The sequence below is a fragment of the Salmo salar genome, chromosome ssa24, assembly GCF_905237065.1.
Source record: "Salmo salar chromosome ssa24, Ssal_v3.1, whole genome shotgun sequence".
Lineage (NCBI taxonomy): Eukaryota > Metazoa > Chordata > Actinopteri > Salmoniformes > Salmonidae > Salmo > Salmo salar.
The window spans coordinates 912,529-934,222 of NC_059465.1; the positions used below are offsets into that span (position 1 = coordinate 912,529).

General features: G+C 45.4%; 1 protein-coding gene across 2 annotated transcripts in view; it reads right to left on the minus strand.

Annotated features, from left to right (window-relative positions):
- LOC106584891 (tight junction protein ZO-2) overlaps positions 1-21,694 on the minus strand; it is a 114,560-nt gene that overhangs the window by 21,256 nt on the left and 71,610 nt on the right. For both annotated transcript variants that reach the window (XR_006761885.1, XM_014170512.2), the window contains exons 3-6: positions 14,649-14,702; positions 1,919-2,043; positions 1,604-1,706; positions 427-1,060 (exon numbers count right to left, since the gene is read on the minus strand). Coding sequence is in view for 1 of the 2 variants with exons in the window: in XM_014170512.2 (XP_014025987.2) it covers positions 427-1,060; positions 1,604-1,706; positions 1,919-2,043; positions 14,649-14,702 (916 nt within the window). In the remaining variant the exon portion in view is untranslated. The remainder of the gene's footprint in view (positions 1-426; positions 1,061-1,603; positions 1,707-1,918; positions 2,044-14,648; positions 14,703-21,694) is intronic.

Below are 21,694 nucleotides of genomic sequence, written 5' to 3' on the forward strand. Positions count from 1 at the left end.
CCTCTGTGTTCTGTTAGACAGGTAACTCTTTATTCACAATATAGCAGGGGGTGTAAAGCCATAACACATGTTTTCCAGCAGCAGACTAATGATCGTTAATGTCAAAAGTCGCACTGAAGTCTAACAAAACAGCCCCCACAATCTAATTATCAATTTCTCTCAGCCAATCAGTCATTTATGTAAGTGGCAATATCGTCCGCTATTATCCTCAGTAATTTACCATACAAGTTGTCAGACACTGGTGGCTTGTCATTGTTGATATTCTTTTATCTCTTCCACACTCACTTTACGGAATTCAAAATCACTTGTCTTTCATAATTTGGTCAGATATACTTGGATGTGCAGTGTCAGTGCCTGTTGCTGGCATGTCATACCTAAATTTGCTAATCTTGCCAATTAAAAAAATCATTGATCACAGCTTCTCACCTTCGTTGGGTCTGTTCTTGACCAGCAGGACGTTAACAGGTTTCTCCAGGGGCTCCAGGTCTCCAGCTCCTCCTCGGGGGAGGTCAGGAGAGGGTGAACGGGACGGCTCACGGAGGTTGTCTCTACTCTTACCCTTCACCATCCTCCCCCCGGTACCTCCCCCATCCCTGTACCTCCCCCCTCCTCGCTCATAGCTGTCTCCCCGGCTGTAGCTCCTCCCACCTGGACTCCCTCCTCCCCCTCCTCTCTCCCGGTCCATGCTCCTCCCCCGGCTGCGTTCCCGTGGATACTGTGGCCTCTCTGGACTGGGCGGCTCCCGGTCCAAGGCCCGCCCACTGCTGTTGTCGTGGTGAGGCTCTGGGCTTGGCGACGCCCTCTCTTTGCTCCTCCCCCGGCTTCTCCCCCGGTTACCACGGCTGCCATAGTTGGGGTCCAGGTAGCTCTTGTTGTCGGGGGTGAGGTCGCGAGGCTCGCGGTTATAACCAGGACCACCATTGCCACGATGCCAGCCCCCATCGCTCTGGTTTTCATCGGCATCGTAGTAGTGGGTGGAGCCGAAGTCTCGACTCTCGGCACCAGGGGAGGGAGGGTGTTTCAGGGAGTGGAGAGCCACCTTCCGAGGTCTCTTCACCGTCTGGGACACACACACACACACACACACACACACACACACGATAAACACTAGACTGCAGCATTTTGATCGAAAGGATCGCATTAGTTAACACGTGCAACAAAACACCCGTGAGACACACACGCACACACAGAGCCAGGAGCAGAGGCCATGACAGTAAGGTTAGTAAGATTATTTTTGTCTGTGCAGTGTTAAAGGAGCGTCACCTGGAAAGAATGAGCTCAGCTCAGTGGAGTGTAAAACACCTTGCTCGGCAGTACTGTGGCTGTCTGTATGGTGCTCCACTGTCACACTGCTACAACTAGCTGAACATGTCTGGTTAACTTTTTTTTAACTGCTGGGCCAAATCATCTCTGTATAAGTCTGGTCAACCATTACATCATTGGTATGAAAATCAATTTTTTCCAAGTCTGGCCTATATTAATATTATATGATCCATCTAATTGCCAATGGAAAAACACAAATCTCTTGAACAATTGGCCATTGTTGCCAACCTTCTTCAGTTGGCTTCCTTCCTGCAATCTAACTAACTAAGGTGATACTCACTATCTTGGCGGTCTTCCCACATTTGCGTAGCTGCTGCACAGCGAAGGAATGAGGCACGTTGTCCATGAGGATGGAGTTGACTTGGATCACACGGTCATTTTCACTGGGGAGGGAAGCAACAAACACAACACACAGTTCACACAAAACCTCAAATAAAAGGGTTCTAGGGGCGCACCTGAATAGTCTAAAATGGCTTCCTCTCATTGTGTTCTTTCTTTCTTTCTTTCTTTCTTTCTTTCTTTCTTTCTTTCTTTCTTTCTTTCTTTCTTTCTTTCTTTCGTACTGATTTGGAGAAAAAAAAGCAGTGTAACGTACAACAGTAGTCCATCAGCTGGTCCTCCCTGCAAGACGTCTGACACGATGATTGACATCTCTCCATTCTCCACGTTGGGGTTGTCCCGCCCCCCCGACACAGCGATACCAAACCCCATCTTGGAGTCCTGCATGCAGGACACATAGACATAGAGAGACATAGAGAGAGAGACATAGAGAGAGAGACATAGAGAGAGAGACATAGAGAGAGAGACATAGAGAGAGAGACAGAGAGAGAGAGACAGAGAGAGAGAGACACAGAGAGAGAGACACAGAGAGAGAGACACAGAGAGAGAGACACAGAGAGAGAGACAGAGACATTGAAAGAGACAGACACATTGAAAGAGACAGACACATTGAAAGAGACAGACACATTGAAAGAGACAGAGACAGACAGATAATTAAGCTGGGGGTTGGGCAATGGAAAGATATAGGGTTGAAATTGGACAGGGGAATGGGATTGGGAGGTCAGACAAACAAATGGGTTGAAATTGAATGAGAGAGTAGATAGACAGACAGGTAGAGAGAGCATGGTAACATTGGCTGGGTTGAAGGGTTGACTACAACCACATAGATGGGAAAGATGGGAGGACATCGGTTGGTGGGGCGAGGGAGGAGGGGGGAGCAGACAGCTTGCATTTCCAATTTGGCTCTAACAGTCTCTGCCCTGAATGACACATGTATCACAACCCACAGGTTTAGAGGGACATAGAGGAGGGAGAGAGGGGGAGAGAAAGAAAGAGACCAGGAGAGATGTGCAAGACGGATAGAAAACAATCACACGCATGCACACACTCGCTCTAGTCCAAGTAGTAGACATGACAAATCTCCCACGAAAAGAGAGAGGGATAGAGAAAGAGAGAGGAATAGAGAAAGAGAGAGAGTGAAAGCGAGAGAGCACGAGCGTGAGAGAGGGATAGAAAGATAGAGAAAGCAGGTCAACCTTGGAGCTCTTGGCTATCAAAGGAGAAGCAAGACATCTCCTGTCCGTCTAAATGAAGATGCATTAGAGGAGGAGTAACAGACACACACACACACACAGTAAATGGGGGAAATGGAGAGCAGGGTATTAGTCAGAGACGTGGTTTCCCCTAACAACACTTACCTCCTTAGTGTGTCAAATGAACTCAGCAAAAAAAGAAAGGTCCCTTTTTCAGGACTCTGTCTTTCAAAGATAATTTGTAAAAATCCAAATAACTTCACAGATCTTCATTGTAAAGGGTTTAAACACTGTTTCCCATGCTTGTTCAATGAACCATAAACAATTAATGAACATGCACCTGTGGAACGGTCGTTAAGAAACAACAGCTTACAGACAGTAGCCAATTAAGGTCACAGTTATGAAAACTTAGGACACTAAAGAGGCCTTTCTACTGACTCTGAAAAACACAAAAAGAAAGATGCCCAGGGTTCCTGCCCATCTGCGTGAACGTGCCTTAGGCATGCTGCAAGGAGGCATGAGGACTGCAGATGTGGCCAGGGCAATAAATTGCAATGTCCATACTGTGAGAGGCCTAAGACAACTCTACAGGGAGACAGGACGGACAGCTGATCGTCCTCGCGGTGGCAGACCACGTGTAACAACACCTGAACAGGATCGGTACATCCAAACATCACACCTGCGGGACAGGTACAGGATGGCAACAACAACTGTCCGAGTTACACCAGGAACGCACAATCCCTCCATCAGTGCTCAGACTGTCCACAATAGGCTGAGAGAGGCTGGACTGAGGGCTTGTAGGCTTGTTGTAAGGCAGGTCCTCACCAGACATCACCAGCAACAACGTTGCCTATGGGCACAAACCCACCGTCGCTGGACCAGACAGGACTGGCAAAAAGTGCTCTCCACTGACGAGTCACGGTTTTGTCTCACCAGGGGTGATGGTAGGATTCGCGTTTATCGTCGATGGAATGAGCTTTACACCGAGGCCTGTACTCTGGAGCGGGATCGATTTGGAAGTGGAGGGTCCATCATGGTCTGGGGCAGTGTGTCACAGTATCATCGGACTGAGCTTGTTGTCATTGCAGGCAATCTCAACATTGTGTGTTACAGGGAAGACATCCTCCTCCCTCATGTGGTACCCTTCCTGCAGGCTCATCCTGACATGACCCTCCAGCATAATGCCACCAGCCATACTGCTCGTTCTGTGCGTGATTTCCTGCAAGACAGGAATGTCAGTGTTCTGACATGGCCAGCGAAGGGCCCGGATCTCCATCCCATTGAGCACATCTGGGACCTTTTGGATCGGAGGGTGAGGGCTAGGGCCATTCCCCCCAGAAATGTCCGGGAACTTGCAGGTGACTTGGTGGAAGAGTGGGGTAACATCTCACAGCAAGAACTGGCAAATCTGGTGCAGTCCATGAGGAGATGCACTGCAGCACTTAACGCAGCTGGTGGCCACACCAGATACTGACTATTACTTTTGATTTTGACCTATGTGTCCCTTTGTTCAGGGACACATTATTCAATTTCTGTTAGTCACATGTCTGTGGAACTTGTTCAGTTTATGTCTCAGTTGTTGAATCTTGTTATGTTCATACAAATATTTCAGTTTGCTGAAAATAAATGCAGCTGACAGTGAGAACACATTTCTTTTTTTGCGGAGTTTAGATGCCCTTTTTCCAAGCTCTGTGATGTCACATTCTCCATCACTGTGTTTATAGTTGATCTGATAACATTGATTCTATATCTGTCCCAAATGGCACCCTACTCCCTACATAGTGCACTACATTTGACCAGAGCCCTATGCGCCCTAGTCAAAAGTAGTGCACTATATAGGGAATAGGGTGCCCTATGGGGCATGGTCAAGAGTATTTACATTTCTTATTTATCTAGGAAAGTCAGTTAAGAACTGTCACGATTCCCACCGACGGTGGCGCCCCCTCCTGCTCGGGTGGCGCTCGGCGGTCGTCGTCACTGGCCTATTAGCTGCCACCGATTCCCTATTGCTTTTCCCTTTTTTTTTATATTTTAGACACCTGTGGTCAATTAGCCATTAGAGGGGCTATTTAGTTTAGCTGGCCCGCTCCTATGTTGTGCGGGATTCATTTGTTGTTATCGACTGTCTTGTTCGTGTCGGCTTGGCATTGTCACACCTTGTATTTATTCCCTTGTGTTTGGGAACTTTGTTTTCGTCCTTCAAAGTGTTATTAAAAACACCACTCCCTGTGCTCGTTGCATCCTGCGCCTCATTCCTACAAACACGACTACCAACGCCGTTACAGAATCCCGCACCAAGATAAAGGCATGGAATCAGCGGAAGCAGCGGGCACTCCTCTGCCCTCGATGGAGGAACGCGTGCTCCACCACACGACAGTCCTACATCGCATCGGATCGGCAATGGACCAGATGATGGAGAGGATGGATCCTCTCTCCACCTCCACCTCCCCTGATACAGCCATCTTCGCCTCCCACGACGTCTGGCTCTGGCGCGCTTCGTTTGGCGCTCCCGAGGGAGTACGATGGGGCGGCGGCTGGGTGCCAGGGGTTTTTGCTCCAGCTTGAGCTGTACCTGGCCACCGTCAGACCTGCTCCCACGGGGGAGGAGAGCGTGAGTGCCCTCGTTTCCTGCCTGACGGGCCGAGCTCTGGAGTGGGCTAATGCGGTCTGGAACGGTCCAGACTCGGCGAGGGACCACTACCCAGAGTTCACCCGCCGCTTTCGGCCGTGTTCGACCACCCTCCGGAAGGAAGAGCGGCGGGTGAACGGCTGTTCCACCTCAGGCAGGAGACGAGGAGTGCTCAGGACTTCGCGCTGGAGTTCAGGACCTTGGCTGCTGGGGCGGGGTGGAACGACAGGGCCCTCATAGACCACTACCGCTGCAGTCTCCGGGCGGACGTCCGCAGGGAGCTGGCCTGTCGGGACACAGCTCTGTCCCTGGACGAGCTGATAGACATGTCCATACGTCTGGACAATTTGCTGGCTGCCCGCGGGCGTTTGGAGAGGGTCCTGCCCGTTCCACCCCCGCCCCTACTCCTATGGAGGTAGGGGGGGCCGTGCCAAGGGGCACCGGAGGGGGTGGCTCCTCCTGCACCAGCTGTGGTCGGAGAGGACACACGGCCGACCGGTGCTGGAGGAGCCAGTCTGGGAGTCGAGAGGGCAGGCAGAACACTTCTCGGTCACCTCAGGTGAGTCAGCACCAGATTCACCCAGAACCCCCTGTTGGTCACGTGTTTTTACCTGTTTGTTTACTAAATTTTTTCCCTCTTCCCAGCATAGGGCGCTAGTCGTTATCGCATTTCCACCACGGGGGTGGTGATGGAGTGTGACCGCGTTAAGGCCGTGCGTAATTGGCCGACTCCAACCACGGTGAAGGAGGTGCAGCGGTTCTTAGGCTTTGCCAATTACTACCAGAGGTTTATCCGGGGTTTTGGCCAGGTAGCGGCTCCCACTACCTCACTGCTGAAGGGGGGGCCGGTGCGTTTGCGAAGGTCGATGGAGGCGGACGGAGCCTTCAAGAAGTTGAAGACGCTGTTCACCGACGCACCGTGTCGGCGCACCCGGACCCGTCTTTAGCGTTCGTAGTGGAGGTGGACGCATCCGAGGCTGGGGTGGGTGCCGTGCTATCACAGCGCTTGGGTACGCCATCGAAACTCCGCCCCTGCGCTTTCTTTTCGAAGAAGCTCAGTTCGGCGGAGCGTAACTACGATGTGGGGGACAGGGAGTTGCTAGCAGTGGTCAAGGCCCTGAGGGTGTGGCGGCACTGGCTTGAGGGGGCTAAACACCCCTTTCTCATCTGGACCGACCACCGAAACCTGGAGTACATCCGGGCAGCGAGGAGACTGAATCCACGTCAGGTGAGGTGGGCCATGTTCTTCGCCCGGTTTAGGTTTACCATCTCCTATAGACCGGGTTCCCTGAATACTAAAGCCGACGCGCCTTCCCGTCTCTATGACACGGAGGACCGGCCCATCGATCCAACTCCCATCATTCCAGCCTCTACGCTGGTGGCACCAGTGGTATGGGAGGTGGACGCGGACATCGAGCGGGCATTGGTGTTGGAACCTGCGCCTGCGCAGGTGCCCGTGGGGCGCATGTATGTGCCGCTCGGTGTTCGTGATCGGTTGATTTGGTGGGCGCACACGCTACCTACTGCGGGTCATCCTGGTGAGGCGAGGACAGTGCGGAGTCTAAGGGGGAAGTACTGGTGGCCCACCTTGGCTAAGGACGTGAGGTCCTATGTCTCTTCCTGTTCGGTGTGTGCCCAGAGTAAGGCTCCTAGGCATCTACCGAGAGGGAAGTTACAGCCCCTCCCCGTTCCACAACGACCATGGTTGCACCTGTCCATCGACTTCTTGACAGATCTTCCCCCCTCTCAGGGGAACACGGCGATTCTGGTGGTTGTGGATCGGTTCTCTAAGTCCTGCCGTCTCCTCCCATTGCCCGGTCTCCCTACAGCCCTGCAGACTGCGGAGGCCCTATTTACCCACATCTTCCGGCACTACGGGGTGCCGGAGGACATTGTCTCTGATCGAGGTTCCCAGTTCACATCCAGGGTCTGGAGAGCGTTTATGGAGCGGCTGGGGGTCTCGGTCAGTTTGACCTCCGGTTATCACCCCGAGAGCAATGGGCAGGCAGAGAGGGTGAACCAGGAGGTGGGCAGGTTCCTGAGGTCGTATTGCCAGGACCGGCCAGGGTAGTGGGCGAGGTATATTCCCTGGGCTGAATTAGCCCAGAACTCACTTCGCCACTCCTCTACTAACATATCACCCTTTCAGTGCGTGTTAGGTTACCAGCCGGTCCTGGCACCATGGCACCGGAGCCAGACCGAGGCTCCTGCGGTGGAGGACTGGGTCCAGCACTCCAAGGAGACCTGGAGAGCCGTCCAGGACTCACTAAAGGAGGCCAGTGCGCGGCAGAGGAGGAGTGCTGACCGCCACCGCAGTGAGGCGCCCGTGTTCGCACCGGGAGACAGGGTCTGGCTCTCAAACCCAGAACCTGCCCCTCCGCGTGCCCTGCCGGAAGCTGGGGCCGCAGTGTGTGGGGCCCTTCAAAGTCCTGAGGAGGATAAATGAGGTGTGTTATCGGTTGCAACTCCCTTCCTATTACCGTATTAACCCCTCGTTTCATGTGTCTCTCCTCAGGCCGGTGGTAGCTGGTCCCCTTCAAGAAGATGAGGTGCCGGAGGTCCCTCCGCCCCCTCTGGACATCGGGGGTCCCCAGCGTACAGCATACGGGCCATTCTGGACTCGAGATGCCGGGCAAGGGGCCTGCAGTACCTCGTGGACTGAGGGGTACGGCCCGGAGGAGAGGTTGCTGGGTGCCCGCGGAGGACGTCCTGGACCCATCTATGTTGAGGGATTTCCACCACCTCCATCCGGATCGCCCTGCGCCTCGCCCTCCGGGTCGACCTCGAGGCCGGTGTCGGCGCGCTGCGGGAGCCGCGCGTCAGGAGGGGGGTATTGTCACGATTCCCACCGACGGTGGCGCCCCCTCCTGCTCGGGTGGCGCTCGGCGGTTGTCGTCACCGGCCTATTAGCTGCCACCGATTCCCTATTGCTTTTCCCTTTTTTTAAATTTTAGACACCTGTGGTCAATTAGCCATTAGAGGGGCTATTTAGTTTAGCTGGCCCACTCCTATGTTGTGCGGGATTAATTTGTTGTTATCGACTGTCTTGTTCGTGTCGGCTTGGCATTGTCGCACCTTGTATTTATTCCCTTGTGTTTGGGAACTTTGTTTCCGTCCTTCAAAGTGTTATTAAAAAACACCACTCCCTGTGCTCGTTGCTTCCTGCGCCTCATTCCTACAAACACGACTACCAACGACGTTACAAGAACAAATTCTTATTTATAATGACAGCCTAGGAACAGTGGGTTAACTGTCTTGTTCAGGGGCAGAATGACAGATTTATACCTTGTCAGCTAAGGGATTTGATCTAGCAACCTTTCAGTTTCTGGCCCAACGCTCTAACCACTAGGCTACCTGCCGCCCTATATTTCCTATATAGTAGTGCACTATATAGTAAATGGGGTGCCATTTGGGAAGCGGTCTGTTTGTTGTTAATCTGATAATGTTGATAAAAACGTTGATCCTATCTACTACAGTCAGTGACTACAGAGACATCCTCTCTTCTGGGGATACTGTGCCTGACTGGAGGCTTCAGTAAAGGGAGTTGAGATTCACATACACGCATGCATGCACGCATGCGTATTTCGCGCACATACACACACGGTGAGAGCTAGGGCTGGGCGGTATACCGTATTTTACTATATACACCGGTATTTATGCACGGACCGGTTTGGGTTTTTACATTCTCTGTGCAGCTTTCCACACAGACCTAGTCCCATCCCGTCACTCAAGGAGCGCATTTGTTGTTGCTTGACCACGAGACATTTTCGTTCAGTCTGCATGGTCAATGCAGCACATCCAACAATGCTGATGACAACAATGTTGTTTTCACTTTGATCTTAATATAAATCCACAAGCATTCTATAATTACAATATTAGTTTGTGTTTCTTACATCTGCAAACAGCTAGATTGTATTTTCTTAACAAGTTAAGCTAAATCGTGTTAGCTGGCTAGCTAATAAAAGTACTGAGTCAGAGCAAACGTAGCTAACTAATACAGCCTGATACCAGTACTGGTGGAGGCTAAAATCAGCATGTTGTTTACGCAACAGTATCTTCTAAATCAAAGAGGAATAGGCGAAGCATGATTATGTTAGCTATATGAATAAATATTTAATGTAGTCAAAGATTATAGGGTCCCCTAGGAAACACTGAACATCACTTTGGTTCCTACCCTGTCACAATAAGTTGTCCGTGGCATTTTCATTAGTTGTCATGTCAAACAACACTGTATTCAAAGTGCCCACTATTATTTATATTCTAACTATAGAATTATAATAAACATTCCATTTCCATGATTCCAAAAGTTTACCCAAGTGTTTTGATCTAAATCGCAATTGCAACATTTGGTTAAAAATAAGGCCTAGTATTTTTGCCCATATCATGGCAGTGTGGAAATGATCTCAAATGAGTACAGGAAATGCAGAAAATTATTTTAGGGTGAAAGTTGAATTGAACAGTATAAAACAATCCAAATGGAGAAAGACCCATTGAAATAATTTAGAATATATGTGTTGCCACCCAAGGGTCACACACTACACATAAAGCAAATGTATAACTTTCATGAATCAAAAACATAAAATACCATCAAATACCGTCAACAATTTGAAAAATACCATATGATATGATATTTTGGCCACATCGCCCAGCCCTAGTGAGAGCCAACACAAACCAGAGAGATTCCATACAAAAACAGGGACAAGAAAAGACCATGATTTGGAATATTTTCACAAGATTTAATTCATAGAATGGTCCTTTGGAGGAAGAATTGTTGACAAATATTCAAGATTTTTATCAAAAAACTAAATAAATTATAATTATGACATTTTGGCCTTACCCATGCCTCCTTTAAGCCTCCACAATGGTGTCATATGAAGCTTTACTGCTTGCTCTGCACTATGAGTAGTGTTTTTATTTAAATACATTTTTTTACGTTCATTTATGAATATTGTACCATATCAATATGAATAATATTTTGCAAATGTTTTAATAAACTCAGCAAAAAAAGAAACGTCCTCTCACTGTCAACTGTGTTAATTTTCAGCAAACTTAACATGGGCAAATATTTGTATGAACATAAGATTCAACAACTGAGACAGACATGTGACTAACAGAAATGGAATAATGTGTCCCTGAACAAAGGATGGGGGGTGGTCAAAATCAAAAGTAACAGTCAGTATCTGGTGTGGACACCAGCTGCATTAAGTACCGCAGTGCATCTCCTCCTCATTGACTGCACCAGATTTGCCAGTTCTTGCTGTGAGATGTTACCCCACTCTTCCACCAAGGCACCTGCAAGTTCCCAGACATTTCTGGGGAGAATGGCCCTAGCCCTCACCCTCCGATCCAACAGGTCCCAGACGTGCTCAATGGGATTGAGATCTGGGCTCTTCGCTGGCCATGGCAGAACACTGACATTCCTGTCTTGCAGGAAATCACGCACAGAACGATCAGTATGGCTGGTGGCATTGTCATGCTGGAGGGTCATGTCAGGATGAGCCTGCACAACAAGCTCAGACCGATGACGCTGTGACACACTGCCACAGATCATGACGGACCCTTCACCTCCAAATCGATCCCGCTCCAGAGTACAGGCCTCGGGGTAACGCTCATTCCATCCACGATAAACGTAAATCCGACCATCATCTCTGGTGAGTCAAAACCGCGACTCGTCAGTGAAGAGCACTTTTTGCCAGTTCTGTCTGGTCCAGCGACGGTGGGTTTGTGCCCGTAGGCGACGTTGTTGCCGGTGATGTCTGGTGAGGACCTGCCTTACAACAGGCCTACAAGCCTTCAGTCCAGCCTCTCTCAGCCTATTAGGGACAGTCTGAGCACTGATGGAGGGATTGTGCGTTCCTGGTGTAACTTGGGCAGTTGTTGCTGCCATCCTGTACCTGTCCCGCAGGTGTGATGTTTGGATGTACCGATCCTGTACAGGTGTTGTTACACGTGGTCTGCCACTGTGAGGACGATCAGCTGTCCATCCTGCCTCCCTGTAGCGCTGTCTTAGGCCTCTCACAGTACAGACATTGCCAATTATTTCCCTGGCCACATCTGCAGTCCTCATGCCTCCTTGCAGCATGCCTAAGGCACGTTCCCGCAGATGAGCAGGAACCCTGGGCATCTTTCTTTTTGTGTTTTTCAGAGTCAGTAGAAAGGCCTCTTTAGTGTCCTAAGTTGTCATAACGGTGACCTTAATTGGCTACCGTCTGTAAGCTGTTAGTGTCTTAACGACCGTTCCACAGGTGCATGTTCATTAATTGTTTATGGTTCATTGAACAAGCATGGGAAATAGTGTTTAAACTCTTTACAATGGAGATCTGTGAAGTTATTTTTGATTTTTAGAAATTATCTCTGAAAGACAGGGTCCTGAAAAAGGGATGTTTCTTTTTTTTGCTGAGTTTATATCATTGAACATCATGTGAAAAAATATATGAAATAAAAATACTAATATTACAGAGCAAGCAGTAAAGCTTTATATGACACCAATACAGAGTCTTAAAGGTCTTGAACAGTTATTCTGAAAAGTACTTTTTCCTCTCATGGATAACTACCAGGAAGTTTGAAAAGACAGAGTGAGTGGGCAAGGAGCTTATATTCATGAGCTCGCCTTGAATGACTGCTCTTTGAAACACCTACAGTATGTCAAGCAACTTGGATGCATTGAGCAGTGTTGCAGTAAATGTGGTGATACACAAAGTAACTCAAACAACATTTAAATTGCATCAATTCTATAATACTTTTATTTATCTCCCGTTTGGCATTTCTCTTGTGATGCGTTTCACAGCAGCACTGACGGATGTGTTAACTTGACAACAGCGTCAGAGTTTTGAACTACCCTTCACCCCCTTTTGTTCCATGCTGGCTGAAGACCTACCTAACATCATAAACAGATGAAAGGGGAAAAATTTGAGTATCTTTGCCATAGATGAATAGGGTAAACTTGTAATTATATTTGGTGACACCCAACAGTGAAATGTTGGTCACAATTAGAGTAGCTATCTAGGTATATAAATCACACCCACCTGCAAACACCCCTTCTCCGATGTTGGTTACAAGACGGTACTTATTTAAATGATCATGTTACTATTGGTCTATTAAAATTAGAGTTAAGGTGATGTCACCTTGTTCCCTTAGTAATGAATCCAAGTGCTTGACATGGGGGAGGGGACCAGTAACTTTATGATCAAACTTTATCAATGTAGAAGCAACAGTCACTTTTCATACTTTGGTTATCATAGTTTGATCTGGTTTCCTTCAAATATCATCCAATTTCATGAAAACATGATTTTGACTGTTCATTACCTTTAAAGTAGTCCTGGGTAAGGCCAACATGTCATAAATATGCCAACCTAGATTCATTATTCTCAACTACGCTTTCAGATACAAATACAAATATGTCAACAAACCTTCTTTCAAAGGACAATTCTATGGATTACATTTAATGAAAATCACCAAAATCAGGGTGTTTTAATGTCCTGGTTTCAAATGGAATCAACTCACCTGCTATGGTCCTTTGCTGATGGCAAAGGCAAAACACCACACACACTACACTGTGAACATCCACTGGGGAGAGACCATAGGAGAGAAATCCAGGGCCAGTACATTTAAAAGTCACAGGTTAACTACCCCTTTGTAGTCTCTCTCACACACACACACACACACACACACAAATATATAGAGCATTCGGAAAGTATTCAGACCCCTTGACTTTTGTTATGTTACAGCCGTATTCTAAAACGGATTACATTTTTTCCCCTCAATCTACACACAATACCCCATAACGACAAAGCAAAAATAGGTTTAGAAATGTTTGCAAATGTATATTAAAAAAAGATCTGAAATATCACATTTACATATTATTCAGTACTATGTTGAAGTACTTTTGGGAGCAATTACAGCCTCAAGTCTTCTTGGGTATGACGCTGCAAGCTTGGCACACCTGTATTTGGGAGTTTTCCCCATTTTTTTCTGCAGAATTTCAAGCTCTGTCAGGTTGGATGGGGAGCGTCGCTACACAGCTATTTCCAGGTCTCTCTAGAGATGTTTGATCAGGTTCAAGTCCGGGTTCTGGCTGGGCCACTCAAGGACATTCAGAGACTTGTCCCGAAGCCACTCCTGCGTTGTCTTGGCTGTGTGCTTCAGATCGTTGTCCTGTTGGAAGGTAAACCTTGGCCCCAGTCTGAGGTCATGAGCACTCTGGAGTAGGTTTTCATCAAGGATCTCTGTACTTTGCTCCGTTCATCTATCCCTCCCAGGGATGGTGCCTGGTTTCCTCCAGACGTGACACTTGGCATTCAGGCCAAAGAGTTCAATATTGGTTTCATCAGACCAGAGAATCTTGTTTCTCATGGTCTGAGAGTCCTTTAGGTGCCTTTTGGCAAACTCCAAGTGGACTGTCATGTGCCTTTTACTGAGGAGTGGCTTACGTCTGGCCACTCTAACATAAAGGCCTGATTGGTGGAGTGCTGCAAAGATGGTTGTCCTTCTGGAAGTTTCTCCCATCTCCACAAAGGAACTCTGGAGCTCTGTCAGAGTGACCATCGGCTTCTTGGTCACCTCCCTGACCAAGGCCCTTCTCCCTTTATTGCTCAGTTTGGCCGGGCGGCCAGCTCTAGGAAGAGTCTTGGTGGTTCCAAACTTCTTCCGTTTAAGAATGATCGAGGCCACTGTGTTTGTGGGGACATTCAATGCTGCAGAAATTGGTTGGTACACTTCCCCAGATCTGTGGCTCGACGCAATCATGTCTCAGAGATCTACGGACAATTCCTTCTACCTTATGGTTTGATTTTTGTTCTGACATGCACTGTGAACTGTGGGGCCTTTCCAATTCATGTCCAATCAATTGAATTTACCACAGGTGGACTCCAATCAAGTTGTAGAAACATCAAGCGTGATCAATGGAAACAGGATGCACCTGAGCTCAATTTCAAATCTCATAGCAAAGGGTTTAAATACATACGTAAATAAGGTGTTTTCGCTTTGTCATTATGTTTTTTTACGTTTTTTTTGTCGTTATGTGTGTCGATTGATGAGAACTTTTTTTTGTAATACATTTTAGAATGAGGCTGTAACATATTTTTTTTGTGAACAAGTCAAGGGGTGTGAATATTTTCCGAATCCACTGTCTATAGACAGAGAGAGACAGAGAGAGTTCAACTCACCCTCTGTAGGTTCACAGTGTACTGCTCCCAAACAGTCTCCTCCATTCCTGAGCTCTGTGGACCGAGAACAAAACAGTTAGTAGTGATGGGGGGGAAAAAATAGATAGTTACATAACGCAGTATTATTTCGGACTATATTATAAACTCAGCAAAACAATAAACGTCCTCTCACTGTCAACTGCATTTATTTTCAGGAAATTTAACATGTGTAAATATTTGTATGAACATAACAACATTCAGCAACTGAGACATAAAATGAACAAGTTCCACAGACATGTGACTAACAGAAATTGAATAATGTGTCCCTGAACAAAGGGGGGGTAGGTCAAAATCAAAAGTAACAGTCAGTATCTGGTGTGACCACCAGCTGCATTAAGTACTGCATTGCATCTCCTCCTCATGGACTGCACCAGATTTGCCAGTTCTTGCTGTGAGATGTTACCCCACTCTTCCACCAAGGCATCTGCAAGTTCCCAGACATTTCTGGGGGGAATGGCCCTAGCCCTCACCCTCCAATCCAACAGGTCCCAGAAGCGCTCAATGGGATTGAGATCCGGGCTCTTCGCTGGCCATGGCAGAACACTGACATTCCTGTTTTGCTGGAAATCACACACAAAACGATCAGTATGGCTGGTGGCATTGTCATGCTGGAGGGTCATGTCAGGATGAGCCTGCAGGAAGGGTACCACATAAGGGAGGAGGATGTCTTCCCTGTAACGCACAGTGTTGAGATTGCCTGCAATGACAACAAGCTCAGTCAGTCCGATGATGCTGTGCCACACCGCCCCAGACCATGATGGACCCTCCACTTCCAAATCGATCCCGCTCCAGAGTACAGGCCTCGGTGTAACGCTCATTCCTTTGACGATAAACGTGAATCCGACCATCACTCCTGGTGAGACAAAACCGCGACTCGTCAGTGGAGAGCACTTTTTACCAGTCCTGTCTGGTCCAGTGACAGTGGGTTTGTGCCCATAGGCGACGTTGTTGCCGGCGATGTCTGGTGAGGAGCTGCCTTACAACAGGCCTACAAACCCTCAGTCCAGCCTCTCTCAGCCTATTGTGGACAGTCTGAGCACTGATGGAGGGATTGTGCGTTCCTGGTGTAACTCGGACAGTTGTTGTTGCCATCCTGTACCTATCCCACATGTGTGATGTTCGGATGTACCGATCCTGTGCAGATGTTGTTATACGTGGTTTGCCACTGCGAGGACGATCAGCTGTCTGTCCTGTCTCCCTGTAGCGCTGTCTTAGGCGTTTAAACCCTTTACAATGAAGATCTGTGAATTTATTTGGATTTTTACGAATGATCTTTGTAAGACAGGGTCCTGAAAAAGGGACCTTTCTTTTTTTGCTGAGTTTATTCGTCCTTTGACTCCTAGTATTGATTGGTAAAAAAAAGAAAGCTTGTTGGCTGTACCAGCACCAAAACTCTGGTTTTTCATCCTATAGCTTGTTCTCCATCTTGTTTTTAAATAGTGAGACTTTTATTGTATAATTGTGTAACCGATAATTATGGACAATAACCGTGTACACATTCTCTTTTTGCGTCATAATACATTCATTTTAGGAGAAGTGGGGATTCAACTTGAAAATGCCGGGGTGGCAGGTAGTGGTTAGAGCGTTGGGCCAGTAACCGAAAGATTGCTGGATCGAATCCCCGAGCTGACAAAGTAAAAATCTGTTGTTCTGCCCCTGAACAAGGCAGTTAACCCGCTGTTCCCTGTAGGCTGTCATTGTAAATAAGAACTTCTTCTTAACTGACTTGCCTAGTTAAATAAAGGTTAAATAAAAACATTAAACGTTATATTAAAGTAGATATAGTTTAGCAGTTAATTATTTTTACATTAAGTGGGTAAAGTTGGCAATCATTTTACAAGCAGAACAGCACGGTCGGAAGGAGAAGCTTCATTTCCAAAACTTGCAAGTGGTCAAAACCATTTGTTTTTGAGACATAGGTGTCACCAAAGCTGTGTTGTATTCATTAGGTATGTCGTAGCAATTTGCATGACAATTAATCGTTACCCAATATTGCGTAATTGTCACAGCCCTAGCCATTACTGACCAAAACAAATTTTGTCATGCTTTCTGTCTCTCTGCAGCAGCCATATAACATTAGTGAGCAATATGTTTAGAACATCAAATCCCGGTATCGAATACTGATGAGGAACAATTTTGGGCGATATTGTATCGATACTTTGACTCCAAGTATTCATTTGTATTTTTTTATTTTTATGTAATATATATAAAGTACCAGTCAAAAGTTTGGACATACCTACTCACACCTACTAAGAGTTAAACAAATCAAAATATATTTTAGCCACCCTTTGCCTTGATGACAGCTTTGCACACTCTTGGCATTGTCTCAACCAGCTTCATGAGGTAGTCACCTGGAATGCATTTCAATTAAAAGGTGTGCCTTGAATTTATTTCCTTCTTAATGCGTTTGAGCCAATCAGTTGTGTTGTGACAACAGAATATAGCCCTATTTGGTAAAATACCAAGTTCATATTATGGCAAGAACAGCTCAAATAAGCAAAAATAAACGACAGTCCGTCATTACTTAAAGACATGAAAGTCAGTCTATCCGGAAAATGTCAAGAGCTATGGCTCTCATGAGGACCACCGCAGGAAAGGAAGACCCAGAGTTACCTCTGCTGCAGAGGATAAGTTCATTACAGTTACCAGAAATTGCAGCCCAAATAAATGCTTCACAGAGTTCAAGTAACAGATACATCTCAACATCAACTGTTCAGAGGAGACTGCGTGAATCAGGGCGTCATGGTCGAATTGCTGCAAAGAATCCACTACTAAAGGACCTCAATAATAAGAAGAGACTTGCTTGGGCCAAGAAACACGAGCAATGGACATTAGACTGGCAGAAATCTGTCTTTGGTCTAATGAGTCCAAATTTGAGATTTTTGGTTCCAACCGCCGTTTCTTTGTGAGATGCAGAGTAGGTGAACGGATGATCTCCCTGTGAAAAGGCAAAGGGTGGCTACTTTGAAGAATCTAAAATATTAAATACATTTTGATTTATTTAACACTTTTTTGGTTACTACATGATTCCATATGTATTATTTCATAGTTTTGATGTCTTCACTATTATTCTACAATGTAGAAAATAGTAAAAATAAAGAAAAACCCTTGAATGAGTAGGTGTGTCCAAACTTTTGACTCGTACTGTACATACATACATACATACATACATACATACATACATACATACATACATAACACAGTATAGTGAGCAATAATTTTGGAATATCAAATCGCAATATATTTAGAATCATGAGAATCACAATACATATCGTATCACCACCTAAGTATGGTGATAATATCGTATCATGAGGTCCCTGGCAATACCCAGCCCTAACGGTTAGTGAACAGAACATTACAGACATTGTTAGTGAACGATACTTTAACACAACAACTTAAGTTACAGAATATTATCTTTGCAAACAGTACATGCTTCTTTATTAGATACATCCGTTTTTTACTACAATCATCTTAACACAATACTACATGAGTTACTGAACATTAGCTGAATACAGAGTAGATGTGATACTGATCATCACAGTATGGAAGAGGTATAACTTTGTATCAAAGTCTTAAGACTAGAGCCCGACTGATATATTCGTTCCACCGATAACAGATATGCCATAAATAGGATGAAAAAGGGAATTTCCTGCTCATCTGAACATTTGCGGCCATTCTTATGATGTGTCATTATTGTCACAATCTAAGAAATCAACAATGCAAGAATATTTCTTGGACAATTACTCTTTGGGATGGCAATTTGGGAGAAAATGTCACTGTAAAACAGTATATCAGCAGATATTTCAAGTTTCAAGTTTTGTCCCCCAAAATATCGAAATCGATGGTGGACCCCAAAAAAACATATCGACCATTCACCAAAGATTCCTAATGTTAGGGAGAATAGGATTTATTTAGCACAGGGTAGGCATGTTAACACTACAGAGAAGGGGATGAAGCAATATTGAGCTACTCATCACACACACCATTTAAACTACCTTCATATTATCTCGAGGCACTCCCTGTGAAAATACATTAACTTCAGCAAGTATTCACACATCTCAACTTTTTCCACATTTTGTGGTTACAGCCTTAATTTTAAATGAGATTTTGTGTCACTGGCCTACACACAATACACAATAATGTCAGTGGAATTGTGTTTTTAGACATTTTTGAAAATTAAAAGCTGAAATGTATTGAATAAATAACTTCAGAAGTAAAATACAATTCCATTCTCACTCTGTGTGCAATATAAAGTGATGAACATGATTTTTCAATGATGACCTGATATCTGTACCCCACACATACAGTTATCTGTAAGGCCCCTCAGTCGAGCAGTGAATTTCAAACACAGATTCAACCACAAATACCAGGGAGGTTTTCCAATGCCTCGCAAAGAAGGGCACCTATTGGTAGATAAAATAATAAAGAGACATTGAATGTCTCTTTGAGCATGATGAAGATATTAATTAAACTTTGGATGGTGTATCAATACACCCAGTCACAACAAAGATACAGGTGTCCTTCCTAACTCAGTTGCCGGAAAGGAAGGAAACCGCCCAGGGATGTCACAATGAGGCCAATGGTTCTTTAAAGCAGTTAGTTTTCTCCTATCACAGCCATGAAACTCTAAGGATAGATCAACAACATTGTAGTTACTCCACAATACTAACCTAAATGTGTGGGAAAAGAACATAGCCTGTACAGAATATATTCCAAAACATACATTCTGTTTGCAATAAGGCACTAAAGTAAATTAAAACTGCATTGTTTTTTACTGTGGCTGTGAATACAAAGTTATGTTTCGGCAAATCCAACACAACACATCACGGAGTATCACTCTTCATATTTTCAAGCATGGTGGTGGTTGCATTATGCTATGGGTATGCTTGTCATCGGCAAGGTCTAGGTTGTTTTCGGGGAGTTAAAAAGAAAACAATCCAGCTAAGCACAGGCAAAATCCTAGAGGAAAACCTGGTTCAGTCTACTTTCCAACAGAAACTGGGAGACAAATTCACCTTTCAGCAGGACAATAACCTAAAACACAAGGCCAAATATACACTGGAGTTGCTTACCAAGATGACATTCAATGATTCTGAGTGGCCGAGTTATAGTTTTACCTTAAATCAGCTAGAACATCTATAGCAAGACTTGAAAATTGCTGTCTAACAATGTTCAACAACCAACTTGACAGAGCTTGACATTTTTTTAAAGAAGAATGTGCAAATATTGTAAAATCCAGGTGTGCAAAGCTCTTAGAGATGTATCCAGAAAGACTCACTGCTGTAATCGCTGCCAAAGGTGATCAAAACATGTACTGACTCAGGGGTGTGAAAACTTATGTAAATACGATATTTCAATATTTATTCTTCAATAAATGTGCAAACATTTCAAAAAACATGTTTCTTCTTTGTCATTATGGGGTATAGTGTGTAGATTAGTGAGAATTTTTTTCTCGATATAATCCATTTTGAATTCAGGCTGTAACACAACAAAGTGTTGACTAAGTCAAGGTGTATGAATACTTTCTGAAGGCAAAGTAGATTCTTACTTGCAATCTGGAAAAAACATCTATGGACATTTTTGTTCCATTTTCACACTGAATTAAAATGCCCCATGACATATAGTACTGGTGACCCGTGAACTCAGTCATGAAGATAAGTCTCGACTTTGATGCAAAACCACTACTTTTCCTGTATGGTTCTATGGTAAAGACATGGATGGGGGAACCAATACAAAAACAAAATTACCTCTCTGGTGCAGTATTAACCTGTTAGGGCTAGGGGGCAGTATTGACACGGCCGGATAAAAAACGTACCCGATTTAATCTGGTTACTACTCCTGCCCAGTAACTAGAATATGCATATAATTATTGGCTTTGGATAGAAAACACCCTAAAGTTTCTAAAACTGTTTGAATGGTGTCTGTGAGTATAACAGAACTCAAATGGCAGGCCAAAACCTGAGAAGATTCCATGCAGGAAGTGGCCTGTCTGACAAGTTGTGTTTCATCTTGGCTCTTTTTATTGAAGACTGAGGATCTTTGCTCTAACGTAACAATTCCTACGGCTCCCATAGGCTCTCAGAGCCCGGGAAAAAGCTGAACGATATCGAGGCAGCCTCTGGCTGAAACACATTATCGCTTTTGGCAAGTGGCCGATCAGAGTACTATGGGCTTAGGCGCGTGCCCGAGTCGACCCCATGCTTTATTTTCTTTCGTCTGTTTACCTAAAAGCAGATTCCCGGTCGGAATATTATCGCTTTTTTATGAGAAAAATGGCATAAAAATTGATTTTAAACAGCGGTTGACATGCTTCGAAGTACGGTAATGGAATATTTAGAATTTTTTTGTCACGAATTGCGCCATGCTCGTCACCCTTATTTACCCTTTCGGATAGTGTCTTGAACGCACGAACAAAACGCCGCTGTTTGGATATAACTATGGATTATTTTGAACCAAACCAACATTTGTTATTGAAGTAGAAGTCCTGGGAGTGCATTCTGACGAAGACAGCAAAGGTAATAACATTTTTCTTATAGTAAATCTGACTTTGGTGAGTGCTAAACTTGCTGGGTGTCTAAATAGCTAGCCCTGTGATGCCGGGCTATCTACTGAGAATATTGCAAAATGTGCTTTCACCGAAAAGCTATTTTAAAATCGGATATATCGAGTGCATAGAGGAGTTCTGTATCTATAATTCTTAAAATAATTGTTATGCTTTTTGTGAACGTTTATCGTGAGTAATTTAGTAAATTCACCGGCAGTGTTCGGTGGGAATGCTAGTCACATGCTAATGTAAAAAGCTGGTTTTTGATATAAATATGAACTTGATTGAACAAAACATGCATGTATTGTATAACATAATGTCCTAGGGTTGTCATCTGATGAAGATCATCAAAGGTTAGTGCTGCATTTAGCTGTGGTTTGGGTTTATGTGACATTATATGCTAGCTTGAAAAATGGGTGTCTGATTATTTCTGGCTGGGTACTCTGCTGACATAATCTAATGT